Here is a 27,966-nt window from a genome sequence, read left to right on the forward strand (position 1 = left end):
TTATGTTAAGAGGTTTTTGGTGTTTTCAGGGTCAGCAATATTCTAAATAGTGTTGTATATCATGTACAAAGTTTTATCTATATTTTTTGTTGGTTTAATTTCTATTTTAATGCAGTTTTTTCTTTTTAAAAAAAATTTATCCCAAAGGAAATTTTATTTTTTTCTCAGCTTTATTGGTGTATAGTTGACAAATAAAAATTGTATATGTTTGGCTGGGCGCAGTGGCTCATGCCTGTAATCCTAGCACTTTGGGAGGCCAAGGCAGACGGATCACGAGGTCAGGAGATCTAGACCATCCTGGCTAACATGGTGAAACCCCGTCTCCCCTAAAAATACAAAAAATTAGCCGGGCGTGGTGGCGGGCACCTGTCGTCACAGCTACTCTGGAGGCTGAGGCAGGAGAATGGTGTGAACCCGGGAGGTGGAGCTTGCAGTGAGCCGAGATCGAGCCACTGCACTCCAGCCTGGGAGAGTCTCACTTAATGTGAGACTTAATGAGAGTCTCACTCTGTCTCAAAAAAAAAAACCAATGTTTATAATATACAATGTGATGGTTTGATATACATATACATTGTGAAATATTTACCGTAGTCAAGATAATTAACATATTCATCACTTCAAATGTTAACTATTTTTTAGGGCACTTTTCTCTTGGTTCAAAGGAAGTTCCCTGTTAGTCACATAATGACAGTCACTGTTCCATTAAAAAATTTAAGCGTGTGAAAAGTATATGAGTGGTGAGAACTGTGCTGTATCTCCTGTTTTTGCCTCAAGAATGAAAAAAACTTCTTTTACTCAATGAAACTTAGGATTTGGCGGGTTGGTTTCTTTTGTAAAAAACAAAAAGTTTTTCTTCCTAGTTCAGATTTCAAAATGATCCTGTGTTACAACTTTTTATTCTCTTTATAATAGTTGCTCCAGCGGCTCCTAGATGATCGAAAGGCCACAGTAGACATGCTTCAAGCAGAAGGAGGCAGAATAGCCCAGTCAGCAGAGCTGGCTGATAGAGAGAAAATCACTGGACAGCTGCAGAGTCTTGAAAGTAGATGGACTGAACTACTCAGTAAGGCAGCAGCCAGGTAAGATCAAAGGAATTTTGAAGAGTGGGTCAGAGGTTTGTTTTGTTCTTCTTGGACTTACTATCACTTGAAGTGCTCTGTAAGTTCTTAGATGATTCATATAGATTTTTGGAAGGTGTTTAATGGCTTTTATTTGAAATGGGATAAGATTTTAGAGGTGATCCTCATAACCAGAATCACACTCAGGAAATGGTCTCCAGCATCTTCATAAATTTCCAAGAGCTGGAAAACTCATTGCTCTGTGTGGTTGTTCTGCTGTAGTATAATCATAGTTCCAAATGACAGACACAGACTCCTACAGTCCAGCCAAGTTATTTTCTGAGTTTTTCAAACAGATTCTCCCCCCTTATATTTATAAATAATGCTTTTGTTACTTGGAATTGAAATGTGTCATATTTCTTTTCTATTAGCTTATACTAATATTAGATTTTTTTGCCTTTAGGAGCTAGTCTGTGGTTCTGTTAAATATCTGGGAATTCAAGAGATCCATGAACTTACCTCAATAAATGGTCAAAAAAACAGGCAACAAATCTTCCTCCTTCAAGGAAATATTCCCTTTCTCTTTTCATAGCTATAAGTTATCCTGTGACTTGAGCTTAATAAGTCACATAGATGTCTTTACTTTTATACAGTCCCCAGTTTTAAAATTAAATACCAGCTAATGAGAAATCAATAAGAGAGTTGATCATTTGTTATTGTATCCTTTACATTTCCTAGGTAGCCTATGGCAGTCTTCAAATAATTCCCTCTTCAGTCTTTTTTTTTTTTTTTTGAGACGGAGTCTCGCTCTGTCGCCCAGGCTGGAGTGCAGTGGCGCGATCTCGGCTCACTGCAAGCTCCGCCTCCCAGGTTCACGCCATTCTCCTGCCTCAGCCTCTCCGAGTAGCTGGGACTACAGGCGCCCGCCACCACGCCCGGCTAATTTTTTTTTGTATTTTTAGTAGAGACAGGGTTTCACCGTGGTCTCGATCTCCTGACCTCGTGATCCGCCCGCCTCGGCCTCCCAAAGTGCTGGGATTACAAGCGTGAGCCACCGCGCCCAGCCCCCTCTTCAGTCTTTTTATGTCCACCTGCCCATTACTTGCTTATTCCTTACCTGAGTTGCAAAGTATGGTTTGCCTATGTTAGTGGAAGAAACAACATGGAAAAAATTTAACTTACTTGTATTTCCAGATTTGTACTGTTTATTTTCTTTTCTCTCTGTCCATTTCCAGTAATGGTACCATTAGCTTTCCAGTTTCCTAGGCTTAAAACCTCGACTCCATTTTTAATTTTTTTTTTTTTTTAATTTCTCCTTTGTGCCCACATCTATCAGCATGCTAAATTCTGTTTTACTTTACAGTGTCTTTCCTGTCCATCTGTTTCTCTAATTCCCACTCTCCCCTCAGTTCATGACTTACGAGCTCTCACTAGGTGTATTGAGATAGCTTCTTCACTAATCACTCTACCAATTACCCTCGGGCCTTCCCCTTCCCATCCCCCAGCTGCAGGTGAACCTTTCTGAAATAAGCCTTTAATCATATCTTTTCAAGCTCGGAGACATTTAATTGACTCCCTGTTAAAATAAAACCTTTAGATTATGAGGCTGACGCACTGCCTGCTGTGCTAAGAAGGTGCTTAAAATAAAATCTAAACTCTTTAACCCACCATTCAAAGCCCTCTATTTGACCCTAACCTACCTTCTTAGCTTCTACTATTCTTCTCACTCCTTAATATTATAGCTGAAGTAAACTATATTCTGTTCTTTAATATCTTCTGACAATGTCCTAACCCTGTGTCTTATTTCATGGTGTTATAATACATCTTTCATGAAATGCTTTTGTCCGGCTCTCTCTTCTATAAAACTTACCTTTATTCCTCAAGCATGGAATAACTTTTCCTGCCTTTTCACTGCCATAACTCTTTATCTGTACCTTGTATTACGATCATTATTTTATGTACTTACCTTCCTGGTCCATAAACTCCTTAAAGTCGTGGTTTGTTTATCTAATGCATATTTTTATGACTCTTTCCTTCTACTTTACTTGTTTCCATCCGCCTAGCCTAATATAGTTTCTGGGCCAATATTTTAAACAGAAACAAATACCAAGAGTAGATATTTGATGCTTCTAAATTATTTTTAGCTCTTCTCCCTAAAAATACCCTAAATCTTATTACAATAAATTCTTCAAATTTTCAGATTCCAAAATCAAATGATTAAGAAAGACATAAAAATTAGAGGCAATTTTTAAAAAATGAAATTCAAGTTTAATAATAATTTTTAGTATTGTATGTTTTAGTTGCATTACTTGAAGATATATTTTGAAGGCTGGCATAAACAAACTAGGAAAGAAAGTTTTAGACTTAGATTGTCACTTAAAAAATATGTTTTTCTTTATATTCAAACATAATTGAATTTCCAGTAGTCAAAATGCCAACTTTTTTTATTTAAACCACTTCTTATTAAAATAACTTTGGCAGGGCATAACTAGCATAGGACCTGGAGTAAATTAGGTCTTCAGTAAAGGTTTGCTGAACTTAAGTGCATCATATACTCCCAGGCCTCTTCAAATGCCATATCTTAGTCTGTTTTTAGTAATTCAAAGACAACATTATGACCTTTCATTAGTAATCTGCATGCTAATACAGTTCTGTGGTTGTTTTCTTGTCAGGCTGTCTCCAATATCCAGACTTCCTCCTCCCTTTGTAATTTGCTGCTTTTATTTTATAGAGTAAAACAAACCACAGGTACTTTGAAAAGTACGTCTCTTAGCACCTCTATGGTCTCAGTGACAATCATGTATCCCAAGAAAAGCCAAGCTTAGTTATGGATCTTATATTAAATAAGAGTTAAGATTCCAAGTGAGCTGTAAAGTCTATAGTTTCTTTTGTGTTTTTTTTGGGGGGGGGGGGGGGGGGGGGCGGTGCTTTTTGTGTTGGCAAATTCAGCCAGCATGAGGTTTTTTGTTTGTTTCTTTTTTGTTTTTTTGCCTTAAATCTGGATTCAAAGTTATGTTCTGGGGCTTGAAATTACCAGAAGCCTGACTGAATTTTGGAGAGTTGGGGAGGGAGTTCTAGTTCATAGGCAATATACAGTCTTTACTCTTCAGCTATCTTCACTCACAAATGAAGGTAGTAGTGACAGAGAGAATGAAAACAGACAGCTTTTTGCCTCCTTTAAACCTTATTTTGGTCACATGTTCAGGTGATATATATGCTACATTCTGTTTTGATTTGTGTCAAATAAGGAGAACATTAGAAGATTTGATTCTACTGTTGCTATTCACCAGGTGATTGGACAAATCTTCCTTTAAGCCTTCTGAGTGAACTTTCTCTTTTATAATAGGGGGATAATTATTCTTTTATAATGGGGGATAATTATTCTGTCCATCTTACAAGGTTATGAGAGAATGAGAATAAGGTTAATGGTGTGAAATCCTTTAAAACATCGAAATGCTACATAATGTGTGTTCTGTTTACTATTGGTATTTAAACTGTACCTGGAAAAGACTATTCTTTTACTGAGTATAGTACTATTACCAGTTTTAATGTGACTTTTTTCCTGAGCAGCTTGTTCTATATATTTGTGTAGGCAAAAACAGCTGGAAGACATCCTGATTCTGGCCAAACAGTTCCATGAGACAGCTGAGCCTATTTCTGACTTCTTATCTGTCACAGAGAAAAAGCTTGCTAATTCAGAACCTGTTGGCACTCAGACTGCCAAAATACAACAGCAGATCATTCGGCACAAGGTAAGGAGTGGTTACAGTAAATGAAAACAGAAAACCGGAATTAGAAATCCTAGAAATGAGTAAACTGCCTGCAGCATTCTAGAGGATGTGTGTTTTGTGGGTTTAACTTAAAATATGGTCAGATTATTAATTGGAAAAGTCACATTCTTGAAATACAAATAGAAATTGACTGATAGGCTACCACCGGAATAAACAGCTTTTGTTCCCAATTTTTATATTATTTTTGCCCTTCAGTCGGTGAGTTTTTTAATTGTTTAATTTGTTGTATCATTTGTTATTCATCATTTTGTGTTTACTTTTCATTTATTTTGTTTCTGTTATTCATTTTTTCCATCTGGATTTCCAGGCTCTGGAAGAAGACATAGAAAACCATGCAACAGATGTGCACCAGGCAGTCAAAATTGGGCAGTCCCTCTCCTCCCTGACATCTCCTGCAGAACAGGGTGTGCTGTCAGAAAAGATAGACTCATTGCAGGCCCGATACAGTGAAATTCAAGACCGCTGTTGTCGGAAGGCAACCCTACTTGACCAAGCTCTGTCTAATGCTAGGCTGTTTGGGGAGGATGAGGTGGAGGTGCTCAACTGGCTGGCTGAGGTTGAGGACAAGCTCAGTTCAGTGTTCGTAAAGGATTTCAAACAGGATGTCCTGCACAGACAGCACGCTGACCACCTGGTATTCATGTTTCCATTTTTATTGGTTATGTTATTCTGTTATTTTGTTATTTTGATTCATGTTTCTCTTCATTTATTTTTTTTCTTCATTACAAACACTTCAACTTTATTTTATACACAAGTGCATAGTTAGTGGACTTGATGCTGACTGCTAATCTGTTTTTGGATGAGTCCATGGAAATACTTATATTTAACAAGTTGAATCAGTAATTCTAGAAGATGGTACAGGGTATAGTCAGGGGCCATCTGAACTCCAACTCATGATTTACTTACATTATTAGCTGATGGGTCACTAAGATTCTATTTGAGCAGTTTTATGAAAGATAATGTACTTTAACAAAACCAGATCTATCTGTGTAGTGCCCAGGATTTGATCATACAGTTAGAACTTTTAGGATATTTCTGGATTTGTTCAAATTCCAGGGATTCTGTGTCATCTTAATAGAAGAGTTTGCCTTTTTCATTTCATTTTTATGAAATCTGTTTGGGAGTAGTAAAAATAGGTAATTTTTCTAATAGTCTGATTCTTTTGCTTTGTTAACTTTAAACATGAAGAGAGTTTTTAACCAGGATTCTGATTTAAGTCAGTCTGTTCTTACTGAATTTCTTCTCTTGAACTTTCTGTTTATTCCTTATTTTGGACACAGTAGACAATTTTGCTGAATTTCACTTCTGCCTTTCTTGGGTTCAGGTTTGATACCAATAGATTGGTAAAGCTGATGTAATTCTAAGTTTTTCTCATCCAGCACATAGGAAAGCTTGCCTATAGGTATCTGATTTAATTATTTTGAATAGTCAGTGGGCTAACCAAGGAGAAGATGAGGGGATCAAATATCTGATGTTTAAATTAAACTAGTATTAATCTCTTTACTTTAAATTTGGTCTCTTAAAGGTCTCACATTTTGTTTCGTTTGTAGTGCCACAGTTTTAGGATTAATGATATTCTTTCCTTTCAGGCTTTAAATGAAGAAATTGTTAATAGAAAGAAGAATGTAGATCAAGCTATTAAAAATGGTCAGGCTCTTCTAAAACAAACCACAGGTACTTTGAAAAGTGTGTCTCTTAGCACCCCTATGGTCTCAAAGACAATCATGTACCCAAGGAAAGGAGTTCCCTGCCTTAGCCTCTTCTTTATGTATATGTCGGAAGCTTAGTATTCACTGATTGTATTCCCTACTGTGCTCCAGAAGGTTGTTTCCTGCTAAATCTTTTGAAAACTAAAAAGTTGTCTCACATCTGGTTATAGATGATGATTTCTCCTCTCCTTCAGTATCTTGAATGCCAGCATCCACTGAAAGGTTCTGGGAACATCTAGAAACACTTGACGCTGAACTCAGATTTTAATAATTCAGAAGTGGCTTCTTTTATCCAGTGGAAAGTTTATTTCCCATTTGCCCTTAGTATGGGATAGGTGAAATCACTACCACAGAGAGAGAGAGAGAGAGAGCATCTATGAAATTAAAGCTCTGATTTGAAGAAAGGGGATCAGAGACTCCTCATTCCTAGATCTCTTAAATATGAGTAATTGTGTGCTATCTTCCATAGGTGAGGAGGTGTTACTTATCCAGGAAAAACTAGATGGAATAAAGACTCGTTACGCAGACATCACAGTTACTAGCTCCAAGGCCCTCAGAACTTTAGAGCAAGCCCGGCAACTGGCCACCAAGTTCCAGTCTACTTATGAGGAACTGACCGGGTGGCTGAGGGAGGTGGAGGAGGAGCTGGCAGCCAGTGGAGGACAGTCTCCCACAGGGGAGCAGATACCCCAGTTTCAGCAAAGACAGAAGGTGAGCTGTTATTTTACCGTAAAAGGAAAAAAAGGCTTCCTCTTTGTCAGAATCCTTAAGTTTTATCAACCTTTACCTTAAATATAAACTAAAAATGTGTGCCCCCCTTTCTTGTTTACTCATGGACAGTAAGAGTTGACATAAAGACATATATGTTACACATATATTATGAAGAAGAAAGAAGTTGAATCAAGTTTGCTTTGTAACATTTTAACCTCTATTACTTATTCTCTAAAGAGTGCTTCATGGTTTTATTTGATTTCTCTTCAGGATCTAGTATAGTTCTAGATGCGTAGAAATATTGTATAGGTACTTGTTAGGTTAAATACTGAGCCTTTGGTTAAAGCATTATTTATCATTTCTGTTGAAGTAAGGAGATGAAAGAAGTATTAGTTGTTTTACCCAGAGACAGTCTGGCTCAAAAAGTCTTACAGACAGTTCTAAGCAAGCAACAATGAAGTCTAAAGTCAGGCTTCAGAATGATTGAAAAATCTGAGATGAGAAAAAAATAACTGAAGGAAGGAGGTCAGAGTCCTGCTGGGATGTGTGGTAGAGATAGCACTTTCCACCCAGCACAGTTGCTGATGTGCTTTATTTAGCAAAGTATGGCCTGAAAACTCTTTTCCCTCCTTAGGAATTAAAGAAGGAGGTCATGGAGCACAGGCTGGTGTTGGACACAGTGAATGAGGTGAGCCGTGCTCTCTTAGAGCTGGTGCCCTGGAGAGCCAGAGAAGGGCTGGATAAACTTGTGTCCGATGCTAACGAGCAGTACAAACTAGTCAGTGACACTATTGGACAAAGGGTGGATGAAATTGATGCTGCTATTCAGAGATCACAACAGGTAATGTTTATAATACGTCTGCATTAATATTTTAGACAGTATTGATGTGTGAGATACAGTACTATGACCCACATAAGTACAGACTCAGAAATAAGAATGAGCTCAAGCTAAATCTAGTGGAATAAATATGTTTCATTGATGGGAAATGATTGGGTAGAAGTTTGTGAGGATGGATCCAGGATTTGACCAAAATACTTGACCCCTTTGAGTAGAGAAGCACTTGGAGAAGAGTCTACATGAGGCCTTTTGTTAGCTAATGCCCTGCTAAGAAGGCTGATGGTGATGGGAGTAGATAATATCTAGATTCAAAAGGTCCAAATGCACCACAATCTTAGTTTGACATAATTAACTCTCTTAGCATTAGATGGAAGAGGGGAAGGAATCAAGAACTATAATTACTATCAAATATGCAAACCAAAATAGCAGAGCTATCTAAAATAGAACCTTCTCAGTAAACACAGGTGTCATATTTCCATTGATCTTTTTTCCTTCCTGCTTTCTGGAAAAAAGTCATTTGTTCTTTTATGTAGCTGGATACACACCTCTTAATGTGCCGTAGTACAAAAAATAAGTTAATATAACTCCTTAGGATCATAGTGATGAACGTATGCTTTTTGAACCACACAGAAATTTGCTCTGAGTCCAGGTATATCCCCAGTGTGTCTTTAGAGTTATCCCTAATCTTGGCCAGATATTTCAATATGAAATTTATTGTGCTTAGGAGAAGCGTATTTTAAATATAAGTGTATATTGGCCAAGTTGAAGAAGAGATAAAAGACTGGAGAGGTCAGGCATAAGAGACTGGGCTCACACATGTAGTCCCAGCACTTTGGGAGGCTAAGGCAGGAGAATCCCTTGAGGCCAAGAGTTCAAGACCAGCCTGGGCAACATAACAAGACACCATCTCTACAGAAATATTTAAAAATTAGCCGAGCATGGTGGCAATTGCCTGTGTAGTCCTAGCTATTAGAGAGGCTGAGGTGGAAGGATCACTTACGCCTAGGAGTTAGAGGCTGCAGTGAGCTATGATTGTGCTACTGCACTCCAGCCTGGGCAACAGAATCAGACCCTGTCTCTGAGGGGGCAGGGAAGGATGGAGGATTGGGAAGCCCTCATGAAATAACAGTCACGTAGAACATGTTCTTGGTTTTCGTTATTACATAACCATTTAAAAATGTGTTGTTCTTTTGGGGTCTTATGCTGCTTCAGCTAAGCGGGCACTTCCAAGTTAACTTGACTCAGCTGTCTACTGCCATATTAGGTTTATATTTAAACATCTGACTAAACCTACTACTGTTCCATGTCTGGGTAGGAAAGAGCAATGGCAGGAAGAGTGTAGTCTCATAAAAATACTGATTAGAGGCATATTTCTTTTGAAGGGGATTGATATCTGTTATTTCTAGCTGTAGAAACTGAGTTCTGTAACTTATTTTAAAGAAATTGAAATATGGTCAGTTCTAACTTGTTTGTATCTTGATTTGTGATTTTATGAAATTCTTTCCAGTTTTGACTCTACTTCGTGAGATACAAACTGTATTACTGAAAATCCAGGCCTTGCTGTGTTGAATAAATTACAGTTCTGAGGAGACTTGGCTGTATATAATTTGTTTATTTTTCTTTTATACGTCTATTAGTATGAGCAAGCTGCTGATGCAGAACTAGCTTGGGTTGCTGAAACAAAACGGAAACTGATGGCTCTGGGTCCAATTCGCCTGGAACAGGACCAGACCACAGCTCAGCTTCAGGTACAGAAGGTACGTGCCCACTCTTTCCTGAGGTAATAGAATCATCAGTAACTTAGAGTGACTAGGAGAGTTTCTGACTATCCCATGTCAAGTGGAATAATTTAGTGGCATGATGGTAAATAGAAATTAATTTTCTATGTACTTGGTTGAGATGAGGAAGAATTTTTTTTTTTGCTTTGTGAGAAAGGAAAAATAGGCCCATTAATCCATAATTAGCAATTTCCTTGGTAGAAATTTTTGTAAGCTACTAAAAAGATAAGCTAGAGAAGATGTTGGATAGGCAAAGTGTCAAACTGTATAAGAACAATTTTTGATGTGGCTTTTTCATAGATTTTGTCTTAACCTTCAGTAATAACAGGAAAAGGGTCTTTTTACTTCTTGACTTAACTACAGTTTACTTTTCAAAGGCTTTCTCCATTGACATTATTCGACACAAAGATTCAATGGATGAACTCTTCAGTCACCGTAGTGAAATCTTTGGCACATGTGGGGAGGAGCAGAAAACTGTATTACAGGTGAATTACATTTATTTATTTGCCATATTGTTCCCGTTTTGATCATGGTGAATTAGAAGCACAATTGTGAAATGATGGTTTAAGGCTTTTTCCCTCCTGGACTTTTCCTATGATTGTTATTAAAGTCCAGCTTGATGTTCTGGGGAATTCAGAATCCTAACCCTGTGTCCACAAATGTTTAAAACAGCCATCCTATATAATGTGAAATATATTGCAAATCCATCTTCTTTATAACAGGGGAATTGCTACTTATCCTCACTCCACAGGGAGCAAGCTTTGAGTTACTTTTCAAGGTATTTATGGTAGTTTTCTTCAGAACCGTACGCAGATATTAATTCCTTCATTATATCCTTCTAAAAGGTTACACCTAGTTTTAAAAGGATTGGCCAAGATAGTTTGTAGACAAGTTTTTTCATTTTGTTTTGTTTTGTTTTATAAAGGATATGTTTAAGCACAGTTTCCTCAGAAATAGTCATAAACTGACTGAGCTACTCATCCTAAACATTTGAAGCATAAATGGCAGGTTTCTGGAGACTTTTTTTTAATCAGAAGAAAAATGACAGGCAAAACTTGATAGGCAAGGATTCCATCGTAGCCCCTTAGATATTCAGTTTTAAACTGATCCATTATAATAATGGTATATTGGCCAGGCACGGTGGCTCACGCCTGTAATCCCAGCACATTGGGAGGCCAAGGTGGGCGGATTACCTAAGGTCAGGAGTTCGAGACCAGCCGGGCCAACATGGAGAAACCCTGTCTCTACTAAAAATACAAAAATTAGCTGGATGTGGCAGCGGGAACCTGTAATCCCAGCTACTTGGGAAGCTGAGGCAGAAGAATCCCTTGAACCCAGGAGGCGGAGGTTACAGTGAGCCGAGATCACGCCAGTGCACTCCAGCCTAGGTGACAGAGTGAGACTCCGTCTCAAAAACATATATAATAATAATAATGCTATATCTAAGGTTGTGTATCATTACTGAAAGGTTAATTTTGCTGTGTTTTTCTTATACTATTTTACTGCCTTTTAAACTTTTATCTTTTAAAAATTATAGAAATAAAATATATGTATGATAGGAAAATTAGAAAATTTCAGGTAAGTATGAAGAAGAAAATAAAAATCACTTGTAATCTTTATTGATACTTTAAAATAATTTATTTGTGTATTTAGACTTTTTAATGTATATATACCTACTTTTTTTCTTAAGAGTTTATAATAGTAATACTCATCCTTTTTTTTTTTTTTTTTTACTCACATAGGAAAAGACAGAGTCTCTAATACAGCAATATGAAGCCATTAGCCTACTCAATTCAGAGCGTTATGCCCGCCTAGAGCGGGCCCAGGTCTTAGTAAACCAGTTTTGGGAAACTTATGAAGAGCTCAGCCCCTGGATTGAGGAAACTCGGGCACTAATAGCACAGTTACCCCCTCCAGCCATTGATCATGAGCAGCTCAGGCAGCAACAAGAGGAAATGAGGGTAAGGAGCATGCCAAGTTTCATTTTATTGCTCTAAAATGGTCTCTATAATTTATTTAAAAACAACATTTGTTAGTGTCTATAGGTGCAAGTTCTGTGTTACGAAGTTAATTCTTGATCAGTTAGAATTCCTTTCATAATATATAATCTGAATTATTTCCTTTGTTGTTTAATATCAATTGATTAAACACTAAGATTATAGAGATGTCAAGAACCTTAGAATGACAGAGTTAAAGAAAGAACTCACTAAAAAGCAATGGAATTTAAAATATTTCCGGGGATAATAGGGTGTTGTTACACTCAAGGTGTGGTTGGATGATACTTTCTACTTAGGCACCAGCTGGAGTGAAAGCCATGAGGTAATGTCAGAAAACATTTGCTCTGTGTAGTTAATGACACTTTAAAATGTTTATTTCTGGTTTATGGCTTGTGCTTATTGCTATTCCTATAAGTGGAAGGATATAAACTGGACGTAGCCAGCAGTAAAGTCAAGGAGTGGTTAGATTGCCAAAAATGTTGCTATTCATAGCTTATCCAGCTTGGTATCTCAGTCTGGGGAGGTAGACAATTATTAAACCATGTAGAGTAAAATAGAGTACATAGAAGTACTTATGATTACAGAAGAGTGTGGAGTAGACTTGTATGACACAGGTGGTAGGGGAAGAGAAGAGAGGATGTTTCCAGGAAGGCTGCTAGAGTGATGAGACATCAGAACTGACTTTCAAAAATTAAGAGAATTGGGTAGTGTCAGAACCTAAGACTTAGGTGTTTTTCTGTTCCCGCACAAATGGTGAGATGCTGGGCCTTGCTGATTTTTAACAATTTTGTTTGTTCCTCTTAAAGTTGATATTAGCTCTGATCAAAGTATCTAAGTAAACTGGTATAAAAGTACTCATTATGGTTTAATTCTGTTTTTACCTAGCAATTAAGGGAATCTATTGCTGAACACAAACCTCATATTGACAAACTACTAAAGATAGGCCCACAACTAAAGGAATTAAACCCCGAGGAAGGGGAAATGGTGGAAGAAAAATACCAGAAAGCAGAAAACATGTATGCCCAAATAAAGGAGGAGGTGCGCCAGCGAGCCCTGGCTCTGGATGAGGCCGTGTCCCAGTCCACGCAGGTATGTGTGTGTCTGACACTCATAACCTTGAACTGTCTGCTGTTCTAAACAAGAGGTCTCTGTATCAGGTATGTCTCTGTGCTCAGGAATGTCCAGACCAGCATGTTAATACGTGATCGGTAGATAGAACAGAAAGCTTAGCCTATCTCCATTTTTATTCCAAGGAACATTGGCATACTGACATTCTAAGGAGAGTGAAATGAGTCTTGGCTGGTATATATTGTCTGTTGATGGTTTCTCTGAAAACTTTATGTTGTGATGATCCTTTAGCAGATGATTTTGGATAAATTTACCTTGCAGATTCAAAAGCAGTGACTGCCTCAAAAAAGTACTTATTGAACCTGTTACTTTTTTGCTTTAGAGCAACAGCACATTAGTTTTCTTAAGCAACCAGCTAACTCATAGTTTAAGATGCTTGAGTAGGGAGTAGTAAGAGCCAAAGAGAAGTATAAACCAGCAGAGGGATTTAAAGCATGTAACTACATACTTTCAACTAATATATTACTCTTAGTGGTACTGTTGTCATGTCTGGGTATTTTATTCCTATGTTTAGTCAATATTCTTGGTTAATATTTGTACTTACTCAAGTTTCTCCCCCACCTTCCGTCCCATCTCTCACTCACATTGTGGAATGTGTTACTTTGTGTTGTTGCTGCCTGCTCCTGTCTTCCCCACATCGTCACATTTCATTGTTGTGTTGACCGCGCCCACCATTACAGATTACAGAGGTAAGGTACCCATCCCCATTGGGACTAGGGTGTTCTTATAATGCTGAAAATTGAGGTCATTACCTATAAGGGAATTTCCCTTAACTTTAGTGGAATAAATTTAATTAGTGCAGTTTATTATGCCAGTTTCATTTGGGGTGGAACCTAGAAGTGAGAGAGTGATGGGAAGTGATTTTGTTAAGGAATCCCACCATGTTTTTTCTACAGGACATTTGAAATTGATAAACCTTTCTTTAACTAAAACCAGAGTTGGTTTGAGATAGATTTTTCTTAGGAGGCATGCTTATCTGTTTTGCTCTTTTCTCCCCTCTCTGCATCAAATTTTAATGAGAACTTTTCAGTTGTAGTCATGTTATTCAAAGTACCAGAAAAGTGGGAAGGTAATAATTCTTTAAGAATAAGGTTAGATTTGGTCTTCCTTAATTACCTTCCATTATTCCAACATTTTTTCTCTCTTATTGTTCCATAAGGTGGGTCGTTAAATTGCATGCCATGATACTTTTAAACTACAAGTCGTGTAGCATATTAAGTTTCCCATCCATTTACACAGCTGGTGGAGGGCATCTAACTTGTTGGTCTAGTCTGTTGCATGCAACTGTCATCTCAGATGTTGACATATTGACTCTCAGCAGTTTCATAATCTTGTCCCTTTTTTGTTACATTAGTTGGAATAGGAGAAATATTGTGGCAGCACTAAAGATTTGAATTGGTTTCTAGTATATTCATATATTTAGATTCTTAAAATAAACATTGGCTTTTTTTTCCCTAATGGGCCAGCTCTGTATATGCCCAAAACAGTTTTGTTGTTGTTGTTTTTCTTTTTCTTTTTTTTTTTTTTAAGACAGTCTTACTCTGTCGCCCAGGCTGGAGTGCAGTAGTGCTGTCTCAGCTCACTGCAACCTCTGCCTCTCGGGTTCAAATGATTTGTCGTGCCTCAGCCTCCCTAGTAGCTGGGACTACAAGCACGCACCACCACGCCCGGCTAATTTTTTGTATTTTTAGTAGGGATGGCGTTTCACCATGTTGGCCAGGATGGTCTTGAACTCCTGACCTCAGGTGATCCACACACCTCAGCCTCCCAAAGTGCTGGGATTACAGGTGTGAGCCATCACCCCTGGCCCAAAACAGTTTCTTAACCAAACTCAACACTTAACAGCCATTGGGCTAGACTGAGCACAGGTTATCCTAAACAGTAGTAGAATAATATCTTGTCCTTATTCCCTAACACTTCTCCAAGAAGAGTGATGAGGTATGCTGTGATGGTAATGTTCCAACATTTGTTTAGTTTCATGATAAAATTGAGCCTATGTTGGAGACACTGGAGAGTCTTTCCTCTCGCCTGCGTATGCCACCACTGATCCCTGCTGAAGTAGACAAGATCAGAGAGTGCATCAGTGACAATAAGAGTGCCACTGTGGAGCTAGAAAAACTGCAGCCATCCTTTGAGGCCTTGAAGCACCGTGGAGAGGAGCTCATTGGACGATCTCAGGGAGCAGACAAGGATCTGGCTGCAAAAGGTGCTTGATGACTGTCATTATTTTAAAAAATCAACAGAATAAATTCTAGGCTGTGGTTATCTTCAGCATCCCACCAGATTTATTTATTTCTTTGAATGTAAAGGCAGTCCCCAGTAATGAGTATTCCAGAAAGTCATTGGAAAATCATTTGGAATTCAGAACACATTTCCCCATTGAAACAAGGTTACAATTGGTAGTTAGATTCCCAGGCCAGGAAACAAAAGCTTCTTTAACCCCTAACGTGAGTAAACTACAGTATCAATAGTGGGTAGAACATAGCTACCTTTTGTAACACTTTCCATGGGAAACATACAAGTTTAACACAGAACACTGGAAACAAGAGTTCTCATCTTAGCCCTTTTGTAAGTTAGGGGTTTTGTATCTTAGCACTACCTTTATAGTAGATGATAGCCCATTTCTGGATTACTTCTGTGATCCCTGTATGTGGGAGACCAATGTAAGAGGAAAACGCTGGTATAGAAATAATAGGCCAGGTCCGGCCGCAGTGGCCCAGCACTTTGGGAGGCTGAGGTGGGCAGATCACTTGAGGCCAGGAGTTCGAGACCAGCCTGGCCAACATAGTGAAATTTTGTAAAAATACAAAAATTAGCTGGGCGTGGTGGCATGCGCCTGTAATCCCAGCTACTCAGGAGGCTGAGGCAGGAGAATTGCTTGAACCCGGGAGGCAGAGGTTGCAGTGAGCCAAGATTGCACCACTGCACTCCAGCTTGAGTGACAGGGTGAAATTCCCTCTCTCTAAAAAACAAAAGAAATAATAGGCTGAGTGTGGTGGCTCATATTGATAATCCAAGCACTTTGGGAGGCCGAGGCGGGTGGATCACCTGAGGTCAGGAGTTCGAGACCAGCCTGGCCAACATGGTGAAACCCCGACTCTACCAAAAATACAAAAATTAGCTGGGCATGGTGGCACATGCCTGTTATCCTAGCTGCCTGGGAGGCTGAGGCAGGAGAATCTCTGGAACCTGGGAGGCAGAGGTTGCAGTGAGCCAGGATTGTGCCACTGCACTCCAGCCTGGGCAACAAGAGCGAGACTCTGTCTCCAAAAAAAAAAAAAAAGAAAAAGAAAGAAATAATAGTAAAACTAAAATAGAAAATTATCCTTTAGTTATAAATGCTTAGCATTTTTAAAAAAAATAGTTTCATTGAAAAGGTCAGAGTTACATGGAATTTCTGAATAGACCTATTTCAGGCTCTTAGGAAAGTCCTATTCATATCTCTTTTATTAACCTCCTCAGAAATCCAGGACAAATTGGATCAAATGGTATTCTTCTGGGAGGACATCAAAGCTCGGGCTGAAGAGCGAGAAATCAAATTTCTTGATGTCCTTGAATTAGCAGAGAAGTTCTGGTATGACATGGCAGCTCTCCTGACCACCATCAAAGACACCCAGGATATTGTCCATGACTTGGAAAGCCCAGGCATTGATCCTTCCATCATCAAACAACAGGTTGAAGCTGCTGAGGTAAGAAGGAAACAAAACCCTTTTTCTTAGGTGTCTGTCCTCTAGAAAAAGCACTTTATCAAATCAAAGTGAGGTATGTTAACTGCTTAGCCAGGCTGAGTACCTTAAAGGTTTTTGTTTTTGTTTTTGTTTTTCGCTCTTGTCCCCAAGGCTGGAGTGCAATGGCATGATCTCGACTCACTGCAACCTCCGCCTCCCACGTTCAAGCGGTTCTCCTGCCTCAGCCTCCTGAATAGCTGGGATTACAGGCATGTGCCACCATGCCTGGCTAATTTTTGTATTTTTAGTAGAGACAGGGTTTCCCCATGTTGACCAGGGTGGTTCTGAACTCCTGACCTCAGGTGATCCACCCACCTCGGCCTCCCAAAGTGCTGGGATTACAGGTGTGAGCCACTGCTCCAGGCCTAAAATTTCTTTTTAAGTGAGACATTCTCCAGTTGAAAAAAAAACCTGCTCATTATATTACATTCCTTAAATGTAGAAAAATACATGGTAGAAAATAAAAATCAATTTTGGACTCATCTAGAGATAACAGTTGTTACTTTGATATACTTTTTTTCTAGTTTTTGGCACTATTTTTCTTTTATGTTTTATAGAGATGAGGTTTCACCATGTTGCCCAGGCTTGTCCTGAACTCCTGGGCTCGAGCAATCCTCCAGCCTCGGCCTCCCAAAGTCCTGGGATTACAGGTGTGAGACACTGCACCTGGCCCAGGAGTCTATTTTTTACCAACAACATTTCTTAACTCATATTGTCCATTTAGCATAAGCCAAGCCTATCTTGATATTATTTCCCTAATTTCTTACTTTTATTCCAGCTATTTTTTCATAGAGAAATTCTTTCCCTCCCCACCTTGGGTCAATACCAATACATGAGCCAATTTTTAGGATCTGGCGCAGAGTTTTTTCAAGATCATAGACCCCAGCACTTCTGTTATACTCTATTGTCAGCACTTACATTTGTGACTTGTACTGTGTTATTTTACCCTTGATATGTTTCTCTGTAATAGACTTCTAGCTGTTGATTATAATTTCTTTGGAGGCAGGAGGGGGTGAACCTTTGGTAAATTATTGAAGCTCACCATACCTTTTCTATACTATTTTACATATACATATACCTATATGTAATATATATTTTGTATATATGAAAAATAACCACGTAGAGTCTGAAGCTTTAGTGTCCAGATAAGTGAAATTGACAGTTATTTTGCGCTTCTGCTGTTGATGGGGTATAAATCACATTTGCAAAGTTTGGTAAGGTCTGTTCTGTTTTCTGTTTTGGCTTATATTCTATTCGTTTACATGTAGACTATTAAGGAAGAGACAGATGGTCTGCATGAAGAGCTGGAGTTTATTCGGATCCTTGGAGCAGATTTGATTTTTGCCTGCGGAGAAACTGAGAAGCCTGAAGTGAGGAAGAGCATTGATGAGGTGTGGAGAAATGGATGAGGCACTTAGTTAGAACATTAGTGAGCCCAGACTGAAGAGTGGTATTGATTGAAGAATCTGATTGAATATTTTTCCCCTAGATGAATAATGCTTGGGAGAACTTAAACAAAACATGGAAAGAGAGGCTAGAAAAACTTGAGGATGCTATGCAAGCTGCTGTGCAGTATCAGGACACTCTTCAGGTGAGAGGCCAGGAGGTGACCACCAAGGAAATACAGGTTCTGTTTTTTGCCATTTTTGTCATTTTTGGAATTAAGCACAAAAGTGGATCACCTTCACAGGACTGCAGACCTAAGATAGTGCTGTTTCCATAAATCTAGCCAAAGTTCCCCACCTGTAGTGGAAAAAGTAGTGACATCTGTCTGAATTCTTACTCTTCCTGCCATTTTTATCATTGCCTGCTCATCATAGATTCATTTAGCTACGTTGTGAAGCTGGCCTTACTGTGAAAGGTCGTTGCTTGCCAGAGGTTCCAAACCCAGGTTATCTTCAAGCACAGTTTGGCACAGTTGCTTCAGAACATCATGAGCTCGCTAGCTGGGATTGAGAAATCTTCACTTTTATTCAAATTTAGTATTTCCAAATGGTAGTTTATTTTGAACATTATCTTGATAATGTTGGCTCCATTATTAAATCACCATATTATTAATAAAGATCATTATTCTTTGTCTGTGCCCCTTACCTAAAATCACAAACAGCACAAGGTGCTTTGATTGATTTATGTCTTCTTATGTTAGCAGGGATAATGCTAATTCTCTCCCCAAATCTTCTGGTTGTTTTTGACTGTTTACTTGTCTTTTGTTCTAGGCTATGTTTGACTGGCTAGATAACACTGTGATTAAACTCTGCACCATGCCTCCTGTTGGCACTGACCTCAATACTGTTAAAGATCAGTTAAATGAAATGAAGGTTTGTATCTGGGTATGGCTTTTGAAGAAGAATTGTTTTATTTTAGTTTTTAAAGGCTTGATTTGATGTTAACATTGAGTGTGTTTTTGACAGGAGTTCAAAGTAGAAGTTTACCAACAGCAAATTGAGATGGAGAAGCTTAATCACCAGGGTGAACTGATGTTAAAGAAAGCAACTGATGAGACGGACAGAGACATTATACGAGAACCACTGACAGAACTCAAACACCTCTGGGAGAACCTGGGTGAGAAAATTGCCCACCGACAGGTAAGGCAGGTGGTAGATGACGTCAGTGAACTACTCTCTGCTCTTTTCTAATTTCCTAATGAATGTTCCCTTTCTGTCTTTTCCTGAGTAGCACAAACTAGAAGGAGCTCTGTTGGCCCTTGGTCAGTTCCAGCATGCCTTAGAGGAACTAATGAGTTGGCTGACTCATACTGAAGAGTTGTTAGATGCTCAGAGACCAATAAGTGGAGACCCAAAAGTCATTGAAGTTGAGCTTGCAAAACACCATGTAAGTATTTTCGTTTTTTCATCTCTAACCCTATTGATTTGAGACCAGATGTTGCCAACAGAAGCCTTTGAATGTTGTGTATACCTTAGAGAACCAAGTTAGATGATATCCATAGAGATAAATTATGTTGTTCAACATTTTTTAGGTCCTAAAAAATGATGTTTTGGCTCATCAAGCCACAGTGGAAACAGTCAACAAAGCTGGCAATGAGCTTCTTGAATCCAGTGCTGGAGATGATGCCAGCAGCTTAAGGAGCCGTTTGGAAACCATGAACCAATGCTGGGAGTCAGTGTTACAGAAAACAGAGGAGAGGGAGCAGCAGCTTCAGTCAACTCTGCAGCAGGTACATGTGACATCCAAGTAAGGTAGGGAAGAGTTATACAGATAACAGAAAGCTTATCTAAGTCAGAGAGATCAATTTGAAAAGCAAAGAATCCCTTATGTCTTGAGGGGAAGGTTAATACTGTGCTGTAACTTTTCTGGAAAAAACAGCTTTTGATTGGGTAGTTCTTTTCTGAATTCATTTGTAGCTCAGTCTCTTTATTCACTATTCAAAGTTAGTAGATCTTCACTATAACAAATTCCTTTTTTTCTTGGATCAAGTCAGGTCTCTCCCTATTCAACAGTACCTTAATCATATAGTCAATTCATCTGATCATATCAGGCATTTATAATATGTTATAGTGAGGTCTGAAGGATTCTGCTAGATTCTAGCAACAATATTGGCCCCATGCTAATCTAGCAACAGAACAGCTTTGCCAGAGAGCAGCCGAAAATTCCTTCCTCAAGATAAACTCCTCATATCATTTGGAAAGTTAACTTTTAAAGCTGAGAATTGACTACTGACATGGTTGATATATCTTTTTCTCAAAAGGCCCAGGGCTTCCACAGTGAAATTGAAGATTTCCTCTTGGAACTTACTAGAATGGAGAGCCAGCTTTCTGCATCTAAGCCCACAGGAGGACTTCCTGAAACTGCTAGGGAGCAGCTTGATACACATATGGTAATAGCAATTTTTTGGAATTGAGCATAAGCATCCCATATTCAATAGCTCCTTTCCAAGTTCACAGTCATAATTAATATGTATCTGGAAATCTACAAAGTAGTGCATTTTTATCAAAAATATAGTATAACCTTTGGGGATTGCTGCCTGTTACAGGCTTCTAATACCTTACAGTAGGCAACAGTAGTGACAGGGAAGGTCAGCTGGAAATTTTGAGTTAATCAGCTTTATTGACACACACATACTGACTTGAAGATGACAGCATCAAGAAGACAAATATATAACACAGATGTGTTTTTACTTAAGAAGGAAACTACTTAATGGGGGTTTAGGGAAATCAAATAGTTACCGACAGTATTTCAAGAACGCATGCTAGAACAAAAAGCAACATAATTCCTAGGCAAATTTTTCATGAAAAGGGGAAATAGATTATTGGAGTCTTTTGTGGGATCTCTAATCCTTAAAAAATGTTTTTCTTGGCCGGGCGCAGTGGCTCACGCCTGTAATCCCAGTACTTTGGGAGGCCGAGGTGGGGGGGTCATGAGGTCAGGAGATCAAGACCATCCTGGCTAACACGGTGAAACTCCGTCTCTACTAAAAATACAAAAAATTAGCCAGGCGTGGTGGCGGACACCTGTAGTCCCAGCTGCTCAGGAGGCTGAGCAGGAGAATGGTGTGAACCCAGGAGGCGGAGCTTGCAGTGAGCCGAGATTGCGCCACTGCACTCCAGCCTGGGTGACAGAGTGAGACTCCATCTCAAAAAAAAAAAAAAAAAAAAAAGTTTTTCTTCTATGGGTGATAAAGTTATTTTAATATTTTAATTTGTCGCTTGTTATTTAGTAAAATATGTTAATATTTACATTTTAATACAAATGAATTCTAAGTAATTAGTATTTAGTTATTACAATTAATTTTATTATTAAGTATAGTGGATTTCATTCCCTTATGGCTCAGCACTTGAACTGAATCCAAAAGAATGGCTTTTAAGATGAGCCCTTCCTGGACTTTCCCAGACTCTGCTACAGAATCTATATGTAGGTGTCTTCCAGAGAATTTGTATAATTGATATCTTTCCTGCCTTTTCTTGTAGGAACTCTATTCCCAGCTGAAAGCCAAGGAAGAGACTTATAATCAACTACTTGACAAGGGCAGACTCATGCTTCTAAGCCGTGACGACTCTGGGTCTGGCTCCAAGACAGAACAGAGTGTAGCACTTTTGGAGCAGAAGTGGCATGTGGTCAGCAGTAAGATGGAAGAAAGAAAGGTACAGTGTATGATCCCCATGTTTGAGTAATTTGCTGAGTGATTGCATGTATAATTGTCATCTTATTTATATGAAGATTTTTTGAAGACCAGGGTATTGTAACAGAAGTTGCAGAACTGATTCCATCTGTGTTGAGTTGCAATGATGGTATAAGTTTCTGTTGTCATTTGCTTTTATAATTATTCATTCCTTACCTGTTAAGATATTACTGCCATTATCACTTTGTGATGGACTTTATGTCCTATATTAATCACCGATTTGTGTTCTACTTAAAAACAAGGTTTTGCTGGAGTTGGTGTCTTGGAGTTGAGAGATTGGGGACAGGGCATGTAGGGACTATGACTAATAATTCCCCACAAGGAATTTGGTTCCTAATGTAAATGTAGTATGCAAGGAACTTTACTAGAAATCAGGAGAGAGGTAAATTATATGACCTCTTCCCACTCATCCTCAAAAATCAAATTCTCTTCTCTACAAAATAATGAAAGATGATTAGGGATCAAGGTGTTTGCCCAAAAAGATTATTTTTTATGAGTACAGAGTTTCACTGTATTTTTTGCTGGTCAGATCAAGTATGAAATATATATATATGTACACAAACCTGTTGACCACATTCACTCAATGAATAGTTATTGAGCAAGTATGTGCCAAGTCCTGTGCCTGATTTATGGTGGAAACACTAAAGACGACCCTGTCTTTGGGAAGTTAATGAACAAAAGTGCATAAAACACATGAACATCTTGAGAGAAGCATTAATTTCCTGAAAACCACCTAGCGTGGGGTTGGGTAATTTGATTATATTAAGAATGGCTAAAGGACCTAAGTGTATGCTAATTCTTGGACAGAGCCAGACCTGGTGGCTCACGCGTGTAATTCCAGCACTTGGGAGGCTGATGCAGGAGGATTGCTTAATGCCAGGAGTTTGAGACCAGCCTGGGCAATATAGAAAGACCCCATCTCTACAAAAATACCTAAAAATTAGCCAGGTGTAGTGGCACACACCTGTAGTCCTAGCTACTTGGGAGGCTGAAGTAGGAGGCTCACTTGAGCCTGGAGGGTTGAGGCTGCAGTGAGCAGTGATGGTGCCCCTGCATTCTAGCCTGGGTGACATCAGTAACCTGTCTTCAAAAAAAATACCCAATCCTTGGACAGGCTGTCATCCATAGATCCTGCAGAAGGCAAAGCTAATATTAAATAAACTGAGACAGATTCCAGCTCATAACCAAGAAATTTTCAGAGAGTTTTCTTAATAGTTGAGCAAAATACCTTAAGACATAGTTGCCCGTTATCAGAAATGGTCAGGCAAAAGCTGAGTGTGAAGGATAGTTTATTATTTCGCAGGAACATTACCTTCAGGATCAGTAAAATCATTTATTAAATGTGCATGGTGCTGTATTAAGAAAATATAAAGAATATGTAGATATAAAGAATATAAAGATATAAATTAGATATAAAAGTATATCTTTTATATCTATAAAGTAGATATAAAAAATACAAAGAATATGTGGATAGAATGATGTGGAAAAAATTCCTATCATCTAGGAACTTGTAATATATTAATTTCTAAACATTTCTATATATATTTGAAGTGGATTTCATTTTTCTACCTGATTTGTTTAGATTGGGTTTGTACATTTTTATAACATTTATTGTAATTTTTTTTTTTTTTTGGTGGGGGGGTATTTACAAAAATAACCTGAAAGCACAAAGAGGAAAATAGAAATTACAACCCAGTCAGGTAGAATTAACAACAGTTAACATTTTTAGTGTACATCTTGGAGTTTTTTCTGTGAATGTTTTGGAAATACTCATTTTTGTCAGCCTGTCATTTTTACTTTGCCTGCCTAGTAGGTGGGCCAGAGGCAGAAGTCATTACCAAAAGGTTAGTGTAGGTCTCTGAGGATGGAGCTTATGAATTCTGTGGGATTGAAGTGTACTTGTGAGGAGTAGCCTTTTCCCTGAACGAGCTGTTGTTGTTGCCATTCTTAGGTAAATGAAAGTGTCTGAAAATCTACATCTAGTGTTGTCAGATTTTTGCCTAGAATGTCTTGGCTTCTTTCGTTACCTCTTCTTCTTATAGCATAAGCATAATTTTCAGACTCATATTTTCATATGCCATATTTTCTGAAAACATGTATTTAAACAAAGAGTACTACATTGAACATCATCTTTATAGTAAATTGCTTTTCATTTAGCTGTTTTTATACCACAAAAAGTACATTAAAGGAAACTGAAACATTACCCAAAGCAGGTTGTAGATCCTGCAGTTGTCACCACTAAAGGGTCTGTTCACTTACAGTTATTGAATAGTCTTATTCCCGTTCAAGGAAGTGGAGAGTAGCAGAGAAAGGAACTTAGCTGCTTATTGTGCTCTATTTCCTTTTCCATGTACACAGTTCTTGCCCACTTGTTTCAGACGCTAACATTAAAATGTCCCCTTCTTTACAAATAAAGCATGTTTGGAGGTTGATTAAATGAGGCTTCCTTTTTAGAGGTCATTTCATTTGGTGTACAATTCATGCCTTTGTCGCTGAAGCTATAATTCCTGAAATTGGCGCTTTTTCTTTGTGTGTGTGTGTGTGTGTGTTTTACTTGAAATTCAGTCAAAGCTGGAAGAGGCCCTCAACTTGGCAACAGAATTCCAGAATTCCTTACAAGAATTTATCAACTGGCTCACTCTAGCAGAGCAGAGTTTAAACATCGCTTCTCCACCAAGCCTGATTCTAAATACTGTCCTTTCCCAGATAGAAGAGCACAAGGTAACTATGATACTACGATACTGCATTCTTTTTGAAAGCACTAATTGGAAGAAATGCCCCTTTATCTTATCTTAAGCTTAAAAAGAGCATTATTGTTCCCTCAGGTTTTTGCTAATGAAGTAAATGCTCATCGAGACCAGATCATTGAGCTGGATCAAACTGGGAATCAATTAAAGTTCCTTAGCCAAAAACAGGATGTTGTTCTGATCAAGAATTTGTTGGTGAGCGTGCAGTCTCGATGGGAGAAGGTTGTCCAGCGATCTATTGAAAGAGGGCGATCACTAGATGATGCCAGGAAGCGGGCAAAACAAGTAAGTTGGGGAAGAAAGATACTAATTCACTGAAGAATCTTGGGCTGCATGTATTGAGTCTCTGGGATGATTCTCAAACGTGCTGTATAGTGTGTATATTCACTCCTGTTAACTTATTTCTTATGTAATTTTAGTTCCATGAAGCTTGGAAAAAACTGATTGACTGGCTAGAAGATGCAGAGAGTCACCTGGACTCAGAACTAGAGATATCCAATGACCCAGACAAAATTAAACTTCAGCTTTCTAAGCATAAGGTAAAGCAGTTAATTGCTCTTAGGTCCCGAGCCATAGTATTTGCTAAAGCTTGTATCTTGCCAAAAATAAAAATCAGAGCTAGTAAAAAGAAAACCAATTGGTTAATGTTTAAAAGTCAAAATGATGAAGCCAGGGTTCCATTTTATATCTAGACGGTCTAATCATGATATTTGCTCATTTAAATAACAGTTTAAGCAAAGTAGTTATAGGAGTAACTAGTTAAAACTGTAGGCTTTCACAAATTATCAGGCACTTCTGTATATGGTATAACAAAAAATTATAAATTTCTTAAGGATAAGCTATGGTTAATTTTAGTTCAAAAAAAATGGTGATATTCATACTTTATTTGGTTTCTAGCCTGAAAACTCAAATTCTTTTGTTCCAAATCAAGATGTCGTCTGACTTTTAACACTTTTTTCTTTTCTTTCTGGAAACATAGGAGTTTCAGAAAACTCTTGGTGGCAAGCAGCCTGTGTATGATACCACAATTAGAACTGGCAGAGCACTGAAAGAAAAGACTTTGCTTCCTGAAGATACTCAGAAACTTGACAATTTCCTAGGAGAAGTCAGAGACAAATGGGATACTGTTTGTGGCAAGTCTGTGGAGCGGTGAGCATGAATGTCCCCTTCAGGGGTCTAACCGGGATCCCAAAAGCAAGAGGTTCTTACCAGATTCTATAAAATGGTGATAAAGCTAATGCATCAGTAAGAGGTTTTGTACCATCTTAACACCACCAGTTAGTTCAAAGACTGTTATAATTTAAATAAAATGTGTAAAAATTCTCATTTTAAACTTGAACCTTACTGTATTAGAGAGAGGCCTATAAAATGAAACCAACAATAATAGAAGATCAGTAACTCAAAAGTATTTGTAAATCATCAATTTGTAATACCAACAGCTGTCTTATTGACTGCTCTTGGACACTCCAAAGCCTCTACATGCATTACCTCATTTAACCATAATGATACCTGACCTTTGCTTGGCAATTACTACTGAGTACGTACCAAACAGTGGCTGATAATCATTTAATCCTCATAACCACTGAGGTGGGTACCGCTTTTATTGCCATTTTACAGATGAGAAAATGACCATAAAGAGGTTCTTAACTTCCCTGAGGTCACTCAGCTACCATACTGGCAGAGCTGAGGTTTAAACCATGGCAGTTTGGTTCTAAAAGTTGTACTTTTATCTATTTGTACCCACTATGCCATGCTAAATATTACAATATTGCTACCCTATTCGTACTTTTTTTTTTTTTTTTTTTTTGAGACAGAGTCTCACTCTGTCACCCAGGCTGGAGTGCAGTGGCGTGATCTCGGCTCACTGCAAGCTCCACCTCCCGGGTTCATGCCATTCTCCTGCCTCAGCCTCCCGAGTAGCTGGGACTACAGGTACCTGCCACCACGCCTGGCTAGTTTTTTGTATTTTTAGTAGAGATGGGATTTCACTGTGTTAGCCAGGATGGTCTCGATTTCCTGACCTCGTGATCCACCCGCCTCGGCCTCCCAAAGTGCTGGGATTACAGGCATGAGCCACCGCATCTGGCATTTTTGTTGTTGTTGTTGTTTTGTCATATTGAGACAGGGTCTAGCTCCCTGGCCCAGGCTGGAGTGCAGAACTTGCTGCAGCCTCCAACTCCTGGGCTCAAGTGATCCTCCCACCTCAGCCTCTCGAGTAGCTCAGACTATAGGCATGTGCCACCACACCTGGCTAATGTTTTTTGGTTTTGTTTTTGAGACTGAATCTCCCTCTGTCGCCCAGGCTGGAGTGCAGTGGCACTGTCTCAGCTCACTGCAACCTCCGTCTCCCGGGTTCAAGCAATTCTCCTTCCTCAGCCTCCCGAGTAGCTGGGACTACAGGTGCACGCCACCACGCCCAGCTAATTTTTAAAAATATTTTTAGTAGAGACAGGGTTTCACCATATTGGCCAGGCTGGTCTGGAACTCCTGACCTCATGATCCACCCGCCTTGGCGTCCCAAAGTGCTGGGATTACAGGCGCCAGCCACCATACCCAGCCATTGTTTTTTATTTGAGTAGAGACAAGGTCTTGCTATTGTCCAGGCTGCCCTCTAACTCCTGACCTCAAGTGATCCTCCCACCTTGGCCTGCCAGAGTGCTGGGATTGCAAGTGTGAGCCAACACACTTGGCCTGTACTCCAGTTTTTTTTTTTTGATGAGGTGACTGAGGTTCAAGGAGATGAAGAAACAGCCTAGGGTCACACAACTGATACAGAACTAGGAGTTGAACTGATTCCAGATCATTACCAAAACTATCATCTTTTACTTGGAGTGGTATGAGGTGATTAACACAGACCTTGGGTTGTTAGGGTGTGCCTGTGTGTCACTGGGCTATAAGATGCCTAAAGCGTATCTCTGCCTGTCCCCTGTGCTACCCTTAATCCATTCTAGAGGGTAGTTTGATTTAAAATGTCTCACCATCTCTCAGTCACTTTTTACTCTATTTCTAACTGCTCTAACGTAGAAGTCACTCTCTATATAGGGTTCAAGCAATATTCCCTTTCAGCGAGGCAGAATTATGGGCCATTTGTAAAAGGAATCCCTAAAAATGGTAGCGTTTGTGTGCATTTCTCAGGCAGCACAAGTTGGAGGAAGCCCTGCTCTTTTCGGGTCAGTTCATGGATGCTTTGCAGGCCTTGGTTGACTGGTTATACAAGGTGGAGCCACAGCTGGCCGAGGACCAGCCCGTGCACGGGGACCTTGACCTTGTCATGAACCTCATGGATGCACACAAGGTAGGGGCGAGGTCTGGGCTACATTGGAGTGCAGTGGGTCTTCTACATA

General features: G+C 39.0%; 1 protein-coding gene across 33 annotated transcripts in view; it reads left to right on the forward strand.

Annotated features, from left to right (window-relative positions):
* LOC116472985 (microtubule-actin cross-linking factor 1, isoforms 1/2/3/4/5) overlaps positions 1–27,966 on the forward strand; it is a 404,777-nt gene that overhangs the window by 340,393 nt on the left and 36,418 nt on the right. For 27 of the 33 annotated variants that reach the window (XM_058441923.1, XM_058441919.1, XM_058441922.1 and 24 more), the window contains 25 exons: positions 913–1,079; positions 4,651–4,810; positions 5,157–5,483; positions 6,439–6,523; positions 7,028–7,269; positions 7,904–8,110; positions 9,745–9,864; positions 10,263–10,370; positions 11,628–11,846; positions 12,768–12,971; positions 14,985–15,216; positions 16,473–16,699; positions 18,007–18,129; positions 18,228–18,329; positions 18,955–19,056; positions 19,150–19,323; positions 19,415–19,570; positions 19,716–19,913; positions 20,445–20,573; positions 21,664–21,837; positions 24,441–24,596; positions 24,701–24,907; positions 25,042–25,161; positions 25,602–25,771; positions 27,758–27,917. In XM_058441923.1, coding sequence (XP_058297906.1) covers positions 913–1,079; positions 4,651–4,810; positions 5,157–5,483; positions 6,439–6,523; positions 7,028–7,269; positions 7,904–8,110; positions 9,745–9,864; positions 10,263–10,370; positions 11,628–11,846; positions 12,768–12,971; positions 14,985–15,216; positions 16,473–16,699; positions 18,007–18,129; positions 18,228–18,329; positions 18,955–19,056; positions 19,150–19,323; positions 19,415–19,570; positions 19,716–19,913; positions 20,445–20,573; positions 21,664–21,837; positions 24,441–24,596; positions 24,701–24,907; positions 25,042–25,161; positions 25,602–25,771; positions 27,758–27,917 — 4,269 coding nt within the window. The remainder of the gene's footprint in view (positions 1–912; positions 1,080–4,650; positions 4,811–5,156; positions 5,484–6,438; positions 6,524–7,027; positions 7,270–7,903; positions 8,111–9,744; positions 9,865–10,262; positions 10,371–11,627; positions 11,847–12,767; positions 12,972–14,984; positions 15,217–16,472; positions 16,700–18,006; positions 18,130–18,227; positions 18,330–18,954; positions 19,057–19,149; positions 19,324–19,414; positions 19,571–19,715; positions 19,914–20,444; positions 20,574–21,663; positions 21,838–24,440; positions 24,597–24,700; positions 24,908–25,041; positions 25,162–25,601; positions 25,772–27,757; positions 27,918–27,966) is intronic. The other 6 variants (XM_058441927.1, XM_058441938.1, XM_058441937.1 and 3 more) reach the window with 1 other exon arrangement.

The sequence above is a fragment of the Hylobates moloch genome, unplaced genomic scaffold, assembly GCF_009828535.3.
Source record: "Hylobates moloch isolate HMO894 unplaced genomic scaffold, HMol_V3 SCAFFOLD_8, whole genome shotgun sequence".
In the NCBI taxonomy this organism is placed as follows: Eukaryota; Metazoa; Chordata; class Mammalia; order Primates; family Hylobatidae; genus Hylobates; species Hylobates moloch.